Below are 15,319 nucleotides of genomic sequence, written 5' to 3' on the forward strand. Positions count from 1 at the left end.
CAGGCACAGGGGCCCAGAGGGTCTGCGGCAATAAAGTGGATACAAATTGGAAAGGAAGAAGTCACAATATCACTATTTGCAGATGTTATGATAGTATATATAAGTGACCCTAAAATTCCACCAGAGAACTCCTAAACCTGAAAAACAGCTTCAGTGCAGTAGCTGGATATAAAGTTAACTCAAACAAATCAGTCACCTTTCTCTATACAAAGGATAAACAAGATGAGAAAGAAATTAGGGAAACAATACCCTTCACAATAGTCACATATAATATAAAATAATTTGTTGTGACTCTAACTAAGGAAGTGAAAGACCTGTATGATGATAACTTCAACTCTCTGAAGAAAGAAATTGAAGATGTCAGAAGACGAAAAGATGTCCCATGCTCATGGATTGGCAGGATCAATATAGTAAAAATGTCCAACCTACCAAAAGCAATCTACAGATTCAATGCAATCCCCATCAAAATTCCAACTCAATTCTTCACTGACTTAGAAANGGCAATTTGCAAATTCATCTGGAATAACAAAAACCCAGGAGAGCAAAAACTATCTCAGCAATAAAAGAACCTCTGGTAGAGTCACTATGCCTAACCTCAAGCTGTACAAAAGACCAGTTGTGATAAAAACTGCATGGTGCTGGTACAGTGACAAACAGGTAGATCAATGGAATAGAATTGAAGACTCAGAAATTAACCCACACACCTATGATTATTAGATCTTTGACAATGGAGCTAAAACCATCCAGCAGAAAAAAGACAGCATTTTCAACAAATGGTGCTGGCACAAGTGATGGTTATCATGTAGAAGAATGGGAATTGATCCATTCTTATCTCCTTGTACAAAGCTCAAGTCTAAGTGGATCAAAGAACTCCACATGAAACCAGAGACACTCAAATTTATAGAGGAGAAAGTGTGAAAGGGCCTTGAAGATATGGGCACAAGGGAAAATTCCTAAACAAAACATCAATGGCTTGTGCTGTAAGATCAAGAATAGACAAATAGGGCCTCATAAAATTGAAAAGCTTCTGTAAGGCAAAAGACACTGACAATAAGACAAAAAGGCCACCAACAGATTATGAAAGGATCTTTACCAATCCTAAGTATGATAGGGGATTAATATCCAACATATTCAGAGAAATCAAGAAGCTGGACTCCAGAAAATCAAATAAACCCATTAAAAATGGAGTATAGAGCTAAACAAAGAATTCTCAACTGAGAAATATTGAATGGCTGAGAAGCACCTGAGAAAATGTTCACCATCCTTAATCATCAGGGAAATTCAAATCAAAACAACCCCGAGATTCCACCAGTCAGAATGGCTAAGATCAAAAATTCAGGTGACAGCAGATGCTGGCGAGGATGTGGAGAAAGAGGAACACTCCTCCACTGTTGGTGGGATTGCAAGATTGTACAACCACTCTGGAAATCAGTCTGGTGGTTTCTCAGAAAATTGGACATGTACTACTGGAGGATCCCGCAATACCTCTCCTGGGCATATATCCAGAACATATTCCAACTAGTAAGAAAGAAACATGCTCCACTATGTTCATAGCAGGCTTATTTATAATAGCCAGAAGCTGAAAAGAATCCAGATGCCTCTAAACAGAGGAATGGATACAAAAAATGTGGTACATTTATACAATGGAGTACTACTCAGCTATTAAAATCAATGAATTTATGAAATTCTTAGGCAAATGGATGAATCTGGAGGATATCATCTTGAGTGAGGTAACACAATCACAAAAGAACTCACATGATATGCACTCACTGATAAATGGATATCAGCCCGTAAACTTAGAACACCCAAGATACAATTTGCAAAACTCATGAAATTCAAGAAGAAGGAAGACCAAAGTGTGGATACTTTGTTCCTTCTTAGAAGTGGGAACAAAATACCCATGGAAGGAGTTACAGAGACAAAGTTCATAGCTGAGACTGAACTAAGAACCATCCAGAGACATGGATCCATGGATCCATAGAGAAAGTACTGAAGGTCTGCCACCCTATAGGAGGAACAATAATATGAACTAACCAGTACCCGTCTGAGCTCATGTCTCTTGTTGCATGTTTAGTGGAGGATGGCTACCAATGGGAGGAGAGACCCTTGGTCTTGCAAAGATTCTAGGCCCCAGTATAGGGGAATGCCAGGGCCAGGAATCAGGAGTGGGTGGTTGGCGAGCAGGGCAGGGGAAGGATATAGGGGACATTTTGAGAAGAAACTGAAAAAGGGGATAGAATTTGAATTGTAAATGAAGAAATTATCTAATAAAAATTAAATATATATACACATATATATATATATATATATATATATATATATATATATATATTAATGAATCTTTCCCTTGCTAAACATTCAACACAGAAACTGAAATAGAAAGCTGAAATTGTTAGGGGAATCTACAAATTCTAATATTTAGACTAGTGTAAATAAAAACAGGGCAGTGGTGTTCAGCATTTATTCCTTGACTTAAAATATTTCTTTTCTGTTGTGGTTTGAATTATGGTTATTGAGGCTATAATGAATCTGCAGCACAGATATGAAAACATCTGATGTTGATATTTATCAGAAAGGAAATGTGCCAACAGGTGTTGGAAGAAGCATATGAATGTGTGCTGCCTTGATCAGTGTCTACAGATCAGTAAAGAAAGGAAAAATAAGAAAAAAAAATAATGTCGTTTTGCATCACCTTGAACATAGTTCCTTTAATTATGGTTCTCTAGTAACTCTTAACTCGTGATTGTTACAAAAGGATTTTTAACTGTTCAGTTGGAGTCTCCTCATTACACCTGCACCAGCTGGGCAACCAGGTCTGCCCTCCTCCCAACACCACTACACTGAACAACTCCAAACAAAGAAATGACATTAAAAACTTAGTTCCACATTTCTGGCAGCTGATGCAAATAGCATTCTGACTTGACCAGCCCACACAAGTACTCTCCTAGGTGTTTACCTCCTGACAAGACACAGCACAATCCCAGCTCTTGGATAACATGTCATTGAACCCTCCCTGAGAACTATAAAACCTCCCTGCCTTAACTGTGTCAGACTTTCGCTGGCCTCCTTCTCTGAGACTGGTAAACATTCCCTGGTTGCTTCCAATAAACCAGCTTTTATAATTGTTTAATTTGGTTCATTTGGCTTATTACATTGACAGAGATACTTATTATCTGGCAAGAAAACATAATAGTAACAATAAGAATGAACTTTGATTCGCAGTGTGTTTCTTGTGTTCTCTGTCCTCCAGTTCTCAGTTCCCCACACTCTACAGGAGAGGTCATTTGCCCAAACCCCCATACTTTTCTCCTGGTACATCATTACCAGAATCTACAACTGAATATTCAGGATTAAAATAATAAAGGATAGATAATAAAGGATAGGTAATAATAAAATAATAAAGTTTGATTTTGATATGTGATGAAACAAAATATACCTGTTTTGAGTACTATACTATAGTCAAAATAATTTATTTCATGGTTTTCTTTAAAAATTAGATTAGCAGCTTCATTAATCAATTAAGCCATGGATGTCAGATATTTATTTTATAAGCTGATTATTAGGAACAAACGAACAACTTTGAAAGAAAAGATCCTTTATTTTCAGGGCAAGCATCTCCTTTGAGTCTGATGACAAACAGTGGGCAAATCACCCTAAAATGTCTAAACTTATATATTTTGTTTGATGTGAGCTTCACAATTTACTAGAAATATTGGTTTAAATCATATCATAATTTTTATAAATTTCCATTGGCAATGTGATACCATGTCATGGGTAGGCAGGCTCTTGTACTTTGTTTGTCCTTTGCCATGTAAAATTAAGGGGAGACAAACATAGTATGAGTATTTAGCAATTTTGCCAAAAAAAATTGAGTTGACCTACCAGTGCTACTGAAAAGAAAAGCATGCTATATTAAATCATATTCCTGAAAATTCAATTTTATAACTTCACATAATGTAACATAACCATGAATAGAATATGCATATATATTCCAATATTTAATGGATTTATGAGACTATATACTTGTAATTTTATTTTACATGAACAGGTATTGTCATATGACAATAGTAGCTAGTCAATTCAAAGTAAATATATAATCTCAAAAAATAGATGTCTCAGGATCCTTCTACCTTGGCTTCTTCAGCATATCCTATCATTGTGTGTCACCATAATTGGCTGACAGTAAGAGAAATAGTTTTCTTCAGGAAAAAGTACTCAAATTTGTTATCAAATACCAAATGTTCAGCCATGAAAACATACATATAAGGATTTTTATATAGACTGAAACAGGTATAGGTCAGAATATACATGTATATACATATGTGCAAATAATAACAATGCAAAAGGCCACAAATTTAAAAGCCAGTAAGTAGATACATAGGAAAAAGCTTGAAGGGGGAAAAGGTAGAGGAGAAATAAAGTATTCATATTATAATCTGGGACATAGTACAATGGAACCAAAGTATGAATTTACAACCTCTATCCTTAGAGTTGATCATATTCAGGGACAAGTAGGAAAATATAATTCAATAAATGTCCGATAAAATATCAAGAAACCCCACAATTCTCAGCATTCTCAGCATTACTAATATGCAGAGCAAGGCAAATTAGGAAAAAAATTAAAAACAAATTTGAAACTTCATCTCAGTCAATCAGAATTAACTAATATAAAAAAAAATAAAAAAATAAAAAAAGAGTGACAAATGCTGTTCAGGATACCGTAGAGTGAGAAGCCCTTGTTCACTCTTTGAATGATTGTAAACTGGTGTAGCCACTCTGGAATTTGGAGAATACTCAAAACAGCTAAAAATAAATAAACTATTTAACTCAAAAAATAAAAATTAAAATTAAATAAATGATCTCAAAAATTAAACAATAAAAGAAGTTTTCTTACCTCAAACACTGAATGACCCTCTAAAGAATGATGGCATTTCATTCTATATATTACCCAAAATAAAGTAGTAATTGTGAAGTACATATTAACTCCTTTATCATTCTATTATTTTTGAAGTATATACTTTGTTTTTATAAGGATAAATAAATGGGCATGTAGGTAGCATATACATGTTTGTACACATGAAGAGAGAATGTTGTTTGTGCTTTTGCATATACAAACAAATTCATAAGTCCACATTGTATATATTTATCTGTTGTGCATTAACTTACTTCTTTGGCAAGTGTTCTAAAATGAGCTTTTAGATCTCTATGTTAGACTAGACTGTTTTCTTCGATTCACTGATTAAGTTATCATCATTGAGCCAACACTTGGTTAAAGGACCCTGGGATGCCTGGTTTTGTCATGGATGCTTGAAATCACAGCTGATGTCTTCTCTTTGTACAGTATGGAGTGCTCTTAGCCAACAGTCTATTTACACAGCTAGCACAGTATGGGATAATTTTTAGTGTTTATCAGAAACTGCAATCAGTTTCTTCCACATTTTCCTGATAGCATTCTTCATTTCCTTATTCCTGAAAGTATAAACTACAGAATTGAGCAATGGGGTTAACACTGTGGTAAATACAACAGCATTTTTCTCAAAGGAAAATGCAGATATAGGTCGTGCATATGTTAATATGCATGGGACAAAAAACAAAACCACAACAATAATATGGGATCCACAGGTTGAGAGGGCTTTAAATTTCCCTTCAAAGCTGTGGGCTCTCAGAGAGTACAAGATGACACCATAGGAGACAAGCAAAATAGAGAAGATTATGATGCAGATAGACCCACTGTTGGCAAACACCAAAATGACAAATATGTGTGTGTCTGTGCAGGCAAGCTTCAGTAATGGGAACAAGTCACACATGTAATGATCAATGACATTGGGTCCACAGAAAGGCAGCTGCAACATGAATGTAATTTGTATAATAGAATGTAAGAATCCTCCTGCCCAGGACACCATCACAAGATTGCCACAGAGCCTCCGGTTCATGATGGAAGAGTAGTGAAGAGGCTTGCAAATGGCCACATAGCGGTCATAAGCCATGGCTGACAGGATTATCACCTCCATCCCAGTGAAGAAGTGCACAGCAAACAGTTGTGTCATACAACATTCAAAGGAGATGGTCTTCCTCTCATAGAAGAGGTCTACCATCATCTTGGGGGTGACAGTGGAAGAAGTGCATGCATCCAGTAAGGACAGGAATATCAAGAAGAAGTACATGGGAGAGCTCAGCAGTGCAGGGCTGTAGATGATGGTCACCACAATCATCATGTTGCCCCCAATAGTTGCAAGGTAGATAAACAAAAATATAAAAAACAGTATTTTCTCAACTTTTGAGTTCTGTGAAAGTCCCAGGAATATGAACTCAGTGACACAGCTCTGGTTTTTCATGATTCATAATATAATGGTGAAAGTAAGATGTGTTCAACTAAATCTACAATTATTAAAAAAAAACAAATACTTAATACAATTTACAGAACTACTATGAACAAGTTGATGTGCCCTTATGCAAAATTATCTTGATTTATTTTACTACTATTAAAAACAGAATATTACAAAGTTTATAAAGTATACAGATATATAACAAGTAGAATTACAGTAAGAATAAACTTTTGAACCAGATAAAATAGCCACATTTTAAACATTGAGATGAAAGAATATACTCTCTGGTGGGCAATAGAAATAATATATATTTGAACAATCATCTTTTATCATTATCCTTGTAGTTTTGAAGTGAAATGTTAAAACATATTTAGAAAATATATCTAGTTATAAACAAGAGGTCACAATTTAATAATCTTGTTAGATATTGCATGCATTAGTCCAAGATGAATAATCTTCAGTGACTAATAAAAATAATGCCTTCTCTGACAATAAGAGGGGCAACAAATCATTCATTAACAGATATGGCTGCACTATGAATTTGTTTATAACTACAAAGAATCTTGAAAATCATCTATTCTCTGTTAAAGAAAAACTTGTCTTTTGTGTGTTCAAGATGTTAAAAATTAACTTTTAATTCATCATTTTGAAATGTGACCAGAACTTTTAAAAAAATCAGACTGTTTTCATGAAAGCTAAATGAAATTAGTGAGACTACAATCTACTATAAGCTATTCAGGATTCACTCCTAATAAAAAGTATGTGACAAAGATTATTAATTCTACTTTATTTGTTAAAAATTTATAATGAATTTGTTAGGATAAAACAAATAGTAGATGATTAATCTGGGATCTTAAGAGATTCAGGTGCCAATACCCAGGAGGTATCTACAGAGTCAACTGGGTAAAGACTAAGACTGTTTTTCTCAGTAAATTTTTTACAGGAGCATTGTTTTTGTGTGTAAAGGTTAAATAATGTTGTTTCTTTATTCATATGGGAAAGACATCTTGATAAAGGCAACAGATTATGTGGTGAAGAATCAAATGTCAGGAATCAGTCAGCAAGACATCGAAGCTAGTGTGGCAGTACATATCTGAAGAAAACGTCTACTCATTGAAGACAAATTAGGCACTTGAGACTTAGCCTTTTATTAATATAATACGACTTTTTCAGAAAATATAGTTTTTCAACATATATGATAAGGAATATATATGAATTAATTATGAGACATGTTCGTAAACGGCCTACCTGCTCTTCTTCAACTATGCAGAAGGACAAAAGAAAATGTCAAATGTCACTCATGGTACTTGTCTCATGTGTTTCACTTGCACAAACATATTTAATAGTCACAAGGTTCTTATGGCATCCATATAATTATTAATTATGAAAAATTATACAAAGAAATGTTAAGGGCTAAGAACAAGCAGCCCTAAACAATGGCATTTACCAGATAATTTAATTTCAGATATAACTTTTGATTTTTATAGCCAAAACTGATAAGGTCTATGCATCATATCTATTCATAAGGTAAAATACTTGATTTTGTAGCTGCAATACATAATGGCTTCAATGCATAGTACTTTCTAATGTTCTTAATATAGACTATAAAGACCATCTTCTGAAGAAAAAAAAAAGCCTTGACCAAGAGGTTCCAAGATAAATTACAATGTTAACTTTAAATTTAAGTAATTTTATTAGCATCATCTTTTACATTCTACATAAGGTGCACATTCGTTTCAACCAAAGTGGCATTGTCATTTTTCTAATAAAACAAGTTCCACAAAACATAGAAAATGAAGAGCACAGTGAATTTACATAGTTGCTATCATGAGGGTTATGATTTTATATCATGTAGGAGATAATAAACACAAGGTATTGAATTAAATTTTAGTATGAATTGAATTTTGCTACATAAAAAGAACAATAGTTTAAAATTAATTAAATTTAATTAAAATTAAATTTTCTTATCTTGATAAATGAATACATGATAAAGCCATGTGGCCATATCAAGTGAATCAATGCAAGTGAAACTTTGAACCCTTCCACTTTATCTTATTTGCATAAATCTAAAATTAGACTAAATGAAAAGTAAGCTATAAATTTAGAAATTGTTCGGTTTCTGCCATTTGAGCCTAGGGAGCATGCCGGAGTAGGAACAAATCACAGTACATGGTTTATATGTATAAAGTTCTCAAAGGATAAATAAAAATGTATTTTGAAAATAGATAATAAAGCAGCTTGATATTAAAATAGCTAGAATTATTCATCTTAGGACCTCTGGTCCATAAAAAACCAAGCTGATAGGGATTTTGTTTGATTGTTATAATGGGGTTTAACTAGTCCTAAATAGCCCAGGATGTACTAAACTCACCAGGTAGCCTTGAATGAATGTGAACTCCTGATCCTTGTGTCTCTGCCTCCAAAGTACTGGGATTATAAAGTGTGCCACCACACTCAACCCACTTCATAGATTTTATCATTGTATGCTATAAACTATAAAAAAAGGAACTCATGAATACTGACATCTACATTATTTTAAGCAATGCTGTATCTGAAAGAGAGAAAGAAAGCAGAATCAGTTCAGTGAAAGGAATCTTTTTACAGTCACATTTTAAAAAGTATTATTGCTTCATTCATGTAATTTAAAAAAAATAAATATTAGAAACCAATTGCAGAATCGTAAACATGTTTATATCTTTGAAATAGCACTCCAGCTCCCATATTCTATTTCAAAAATAAAATTAAATGAAGAACTTTTACAATAGGATGCATTCTAGTGTCAAACTACTGAAAGAGGAGAAAATATTTATGATATATAAACAAGACTACTTAGAATTACTAACAAAAGATTCTTTAAATACAACACTAATAATATGTATATGTCAGAAATGAAGCTTTTAACTAGTTACTTAGAGGAGCACAGGAAATTAAGTATTCATTTATAGACATTTAAAATGTCCATATGTAGATACTTTAAATATATGCTGTAAACTAGAAAGGAGCATAAGATTTACAGACTTTATTTGAAATAACTAAACTGTCATTATCAAAGTATTTAAATTTAAAAATCAAGATCAAACTCCACAAAAACACTTAGAGGACAAAATTAAGTAGACACAAATCAGAAGTCTCTTATTTTGTAACACAAGTGACTTTGAACACAATGTCCTTCCTTGTGGCATATTTTAGTGTTAAATTGTGGATATATCATATACAGTTTTAATATTCATTTTCAATATTATATACAGATTAACAGATCAGTCTTTTATAACTCTACATCAGTACCTTATACGTCTAACCATAAGTTGGTTGTATATAAAACCTGAATATAGTCATGCTCTGTTTTCTGAGGAGTTTCCTGGTGAACAAAGACTGTATACAGTGCTTCCTTCCACTTGTAATAGAGAAGAGTAGGTCTCCCAGAGTAGAAAAATGTCATGAATGCTTCTCTCAAATTTTCTTCATCACATCATGTTTTAACCATAAAAGCAAAACAGAAAAGTTCTATTTTAATAGAGAATGCAATTTAATGTTGGTTTCTCCAGAGGTGGCCCCCTATTGAGACCTATTCTTTGCTCCCAGAGGGCTTTAGCCCCAGGAGTATCCAAGTCATAATTTCATGTACTTTTTCACTTGATTAAGTGTTATAACACTTCCATTCTCATCCAAAGTCAAGTTTAAAATATTGGGGTGGAAATGTTTCTATTTGATGTTTTTTTGTTTGTTTGTTTTGTGTTTTGATTTTTTGAGACAGGGTTTCTTTGTGTAGCCCTGGCTGTCCTGGAACTCACTATGTAGACCAGGCTGGCCTCGAACTCAGAAATCTGCCTGCCTCTGCCTCCCAAGTGCTGGGATTAAAGGCGTGCGCCACTACCTTCCAGCTTATTTGATGGTTTTTAATGTGGTATCACTCTCAGGAATAAAACACATATAATGGATGGATTGCAGTATCTCCATGTAGATTTTGAGTATAATGCTTATGTAATATCCAAAATAAAAGCTGATTTTGTCATGGGAACTTTACTAATCATTATAGAAGAATAATTTGAATGGTTTTAGAAAATACTAACAAGTACTTTATTCATTAATAGATATATTAATTCCTGAGAATATTTTATTTACTTTTTGACAATTTCACACATCTACAATATATTATGATCCATACTGACCACCCATTGCATTCCCTTGCCCACCTTCCAATCCTGATGCCTCCCCCCTTCTTCTCAACTGCATCTATATCTTTTGTTTCTGGCCCTGGCTGTAAGGGTGCTTGAATGATCATGGGCAGGCAATTAATTACTGGAGTTTGTTCAGATGCACTGTAGCTACATACCTACAGAAAATGATGCCCCACCTCAAGCAATCTTTAATTGTCAATAACTGCTCAATGGGAGGAGAGAATTCACGAGAACTCATTGTACCCATGATACAATGTTACAGGGTTGTTTCTTGTGCTGGCATTGTGCAGATATCAATATGTACTTATTTGTGATTCTAATTTCACTATTATACCCAGAACACATAATTTCAATGAATTCTCTTACTTTCAATTTCTTCCTTTCTTACCCTTTAAAATCATTTCTAAATGTTGCAGGTGAGTTGGGGGCAAACTATGGCTGTGCCATTTAGGTCTGAGCTTTGAACAGCTATTTATTATGAAAAAAGTATGTGCCTATGCACTAAATGATCATTGGTATTGAGAACCAATTGGTTATCCCTAGAGAAGGAAATCTCTCCAATTCTCAGTATTTCTTAGTTGGCTACCATTCTTTCAGATGAAGGAAAGGGAAAGTGGAAATAATATAAATAATTTTATAATCTCAAAGTATAAAAATAGTTTCATAAAAATAAGCTGCAATGTTATAGACTAAGAAATACACTACTTTACTTATATAAACATGAGTATTTAGAAATGTCTGGCACAACATCTACTTAGCAAAAAAAACAGTAATATGTTCTCCCCTAGGATCTGTGACCTTCTTTTTCATAGGCTTTTGACCATCAAGTTATGTATGTGTTCCCTCCTATTGATCATACTTCAAGTTTAGTTTGAAATGATTATACTCAAAACAATAATAATCCTTCTGCACCAGTGAATGTATTTTACCTAATTGGTTAATATTCCAGCATGTTGTGCTGTTGGCTTGCTACCAAAAAAAAAAAAAGAAAGGAAGAAAGAAAGAAAGAAAAAAAGAAAGAAAGAAAGAAAGAAAGAAAGAAAGAAAGAAAGAAAGAAATTTCTTCACCAACTTACTGTACAGAACCATGTAGAACTATGAACACTATTCATTAAGAAAAATATAGTAAGCAGTTCTTTATTTTTCTTTTTACTTTATGTACATTGGTGTTTTGCCTAAATATGTGTCTCTGTGAGTGTGTCAGATCCCCTGGAATAAAAGGGTAAAGACAGTTGTGAGATGCCTTATGGATGCTGGGAACTGAACTTGGGTCCTCTGGAAGAGCATCTAGTGCTCTTAACTGCTGAACTATCTTTCCATAAGTGCTAACAAACCTAAAAACAAGTTACAGATGTCCTATATGTATTTACACAAGTAGATGTTCCATTATAAAAGGAAATGATTAGTTTATAGCAAAGAATGACAGTTCGAAGCCATGGCAAAAGTCAAAAGAGTAGACTCTACATTGTGAGCTCCAAGTACTCTGACTTCTTGGACTTCCAATATAGACCTGAGATCTAAAGTGGTTACTTAGCCCCACCACTCTAGCACTGTTAATTTATAATACAAGCAACCTTTCTTATGACCTGGCTCCATTCCTTACATAGAAACTTCATCTATTGTGTTGCACTACCTGCCATCTTCAGCAGCCTAATGTCACCACTGCCACCAAGGCTTGATAAGCTCAGACACTTCTTGTAGGAGCCTCAGTCTTTTTACTCACACCATGCTTTAGCATCTCTTAGATACCATAGAAAAGACTTCACAGTCCCCACGTTTTAATGTCTACAAAACTGCCCAGATGTGCAAGCTGTTAAAATCGTAGCCATGTATCCTCTGTTCTGATAATGGAGAAGAAAGATGTGGGTTTAACTAGTGGAGCCAACTTTGAATCCAATTAGAGAGTGGTTGGCTATGCCTATGGCACTGATGACACTATTGCATCAATGATAGCTTCAAACCTTTTCCATATCAATGCTCAGGGCTACAAACTGTCCTCTTATCATTAGTTTTCATTGTGTCTCATTTTGATGTGGTTTTATTTTCATTCAATTCCAGGTCATGACAATGTTTTCAGAGTAATTATATTGTAAAATTAAATAATATTTTAAAAAAAGAAAACAGAGAAAATGATCAAAGAGGACATTCTTCGATGAATGTACTAATGAACCATAGTTGTCACTTTTTTCTAAGCTGAACTAGCAATTTTTATGTCCAACTTTTCTCCTCAAATAGTAGAAAAAGCAAGAAAAGAAGAAAGAAAGAAAGAAAGAAGAAAGAAAGAAAGAAAGAAAGAAAGAAAGAAAGAAAGAAAGAAAGAAAGAAAGAAAAAAAGAAAGAAAGAAAGGAAGGAAGGAAGGAAGGAAGGTAGGTTGAGAATTTTGAAAATAAGAAAAGTATTCATCTGTCTTTGGATCATCCTTCTAGAAGTGTGAACTCTATAAAGGTATTTGAAGCTGTTTACAAGACTCTAGAATTTGTAACTGATAATACTTGCATTTATGAAATCTCAGCCTGAATTTTTGGTCTAATGCAATAATTGTCACAATAAAACAATACATATCACATTCAAATTTTATATTTTTAGCCACAGTAAATTATAAAATTTTATTTAATATTTGAACACTAAATATGTATAAAATTCATTTCCAATTTTTTCATCTAAAATGAACATTTTGAAACTGAGGAAAGACATTTAATTTTTATATATACCACAAAGAACAATTGAAAGCAAGCCCTTCTAAGCATTCTATAAGAGGTAAATGGATGTCTACTTGTGTTGCCACATGCTTATATTGTTTGATGCAGAGAAGGCCAATGACAATGGTGACTTCAAAATTAACACTACACTCCAAGTTACTTTATCTTAAATCAACAAAGATAACAAACAAAAATCAAATTGGCATGTCTGAAGCCAGATACAATCAAAGCTATGGTGAGTCCACTTTTTTATGTCGTGGGATTGCTAGGTGATAGGAGCAGAACCAGACATTTTATAGTAAGTCACTGACATCTTGAAAGAGATGGGCTCTTACTTATAATAAGTTAAAAGTCTGTTGTTATGGGATATACCTTATGGAAAGCTAGAAGAGAAAAAAGGCAGAACTTCAAAGAAGAGATAGGAATTCTCAGATGAAGTCAGGCCCATCAAGGTGCAAAGGAAGTCAGACATATGAAACTGAGGAGAGGTAATCAGCCACATGGCAGATATACAATAGTATGAACACAATAATTGAGTTATGAGTTACCTGGTGAACAACCCTCAGCTTTAGTTCATAAATAAGCCTCCATGTCACTATTTGGGAACATGGGATGCTATTTGCAATTGTTTCAGTGACTGACTTTTTCCCAGAGTTCCTAACGTTGCTGTCCTGCCTACTTTCTCCTGTTTCATTACGGTTCTTTCAGCTCTTTATTGACAGGTGATGCTCTCACATAGTACAGAATACATTATCCTTGCACTACTTAGCTTCAATTGTTAACTTGATATGTTCAGTCTTTAGACAGAGAGATCTCAAATGAAGGTTTCCCTGAATATTGGCCTTTATTTATTTTGGTGGAGTATCTTGAGGGAGAAAAGCCCTTGTTCACTGTGGGCAGAGCTGTTCATATGCAGATAATTCTGGTTTTAGTTGTTTCTTTTGTTGTTTGTTTGTTTGTTTGTTTCTCAAGAAGATAACTGAGCACAAACCAGAAAATCAAACAAATGGCAAGCAAGCAATCTCTTTTTGGTGCTCTGAGTTCCTGTCCTGTCCTTTCACAATAATAGTTTATACACTAGAAGCTTAATCCAAATAAAGTCTCCTCCCTAAGTTACAGTGGTCCCAGGATTTTATTATAGCAAAATAATGAAACTAGAACTTAAATAAATTTTCTTATATTGTTCTGAGTTTCTTTGGTTCTAAAATGATAAACCATATATTACAAGTTGATGCATTGATGCATGCCTTCAAGTTTTACAATTTTCCAAATGAAAATTTCTAAGTTTCAAATCTTGTTTTCACAGCCTTCAGGGAGGAGAAATACTTTCCAAGTTCCCCCTTATTAGCATTCCTTCTAGGCTTTTCCCAGCAGTTACCTGGCAACAGCCAGGTAGGCCTGGCTTGCTAGAAGAGGGGCTGTTTGGCCCCTCCTTTCTCTCTCTGCCCCTTCTGTCTCTGACTCTCTTCTCTTCCTGACCTCACTCTCCCTCTCTCCTCTTCCTCCTCTTTTTTTTTTCACAACACCCTTGGCTGAATTGGAGCCTGAATAGTGAATTCAAGTTCATCATGTAACTGCATATTAAAACACCATTCTTGCATTTTCATTAAAGACTGAGTTAATGTTTTCATCACAAATATGATCATACTTCTCATTTTTGCATCTTTAATCATTTTTTACTATTAAATCATATCTGTTTCCATGTTCTTTATATCTTGGATCCCAATATTTGTTTCATTCATTATTCATTTCATGTATGTATTTGATAGGCAAATATTTGATATATGCCTATCAAATACATACATAAAATTTTATGTATGTGTATGAACATGCGTGTGACCTGAAACGTAAGACATCAACATTAATTAATGTGTTTACTTCTATAGCTTTCTTCCTTATTATTTGAGTTAGTTTGTTTTCCTAATCCTGAAGCTTAACAATTCAGGTAGACTTACTTAATAAATTCCTATATCTTCTCATGGAACTTGAATTTTCATGTCTCCATGTCCCAGCACTAGAGTTATAAGCATGCCCAGTAAATCCTGGCATTTTGCACAAATGTTAGGAATCAGAACTCAGATTGTCATACTTTGTAGCAAGCACTTCAGCAACTGA

General features: G+C 34.0%; 1 protein-coding gene across 1 annotated transcript; it reads right to left on the reverse strand.

Moving 5' to 3' along the window:
• Nucleotides 1-5,349: 5,349 nt before the first annotated feature.
• LOC110289624 (olfactory receptor 4C15-like) lies at nucleotides 5,350-6,364 on the reverse strand. The gene has a single exon (XM_021155910.1). It carries the CDS (start codon nucleotides 6,333-6,335, stop codon nucleotides 5,400-5,402), a length of 936 nt encoding a protein of 311 aa, XP_021011569.1. The 5' UTR covers nucleotides 6,336-6,364; the 3' UTR covers nucleotides 5,350-5,399.
• Between the last annotated feature and the right edge of the window lie 8,955 nt (nucleotides 6,365-15,319).

The sequence above is a fragment of the Mus caroli genome, chromosome 2 (genome assembly GCF_900094665.2).
Source record: "Mus caroli chromosome 2, CAROLI_EIJ_v1.1, whole genome shotgun sequence".
Classification (NCBI taxonomy): domain Eukaryota; kingdom Metazoa; phylum Chordata; class Mammalia; order Rodentia; family Muridae; genus Mus; species Mus caroli.

What these genes read in the sequence shown, in the direction of transcription:
- LOC110289624 (XM_021155910.1), bottom strand. Translation starts at nt 6,335, where the DNA reads ATGAAAAACCAGAGCTGTGTCACTGAGTTCATATTCCTGGGACTTTCA.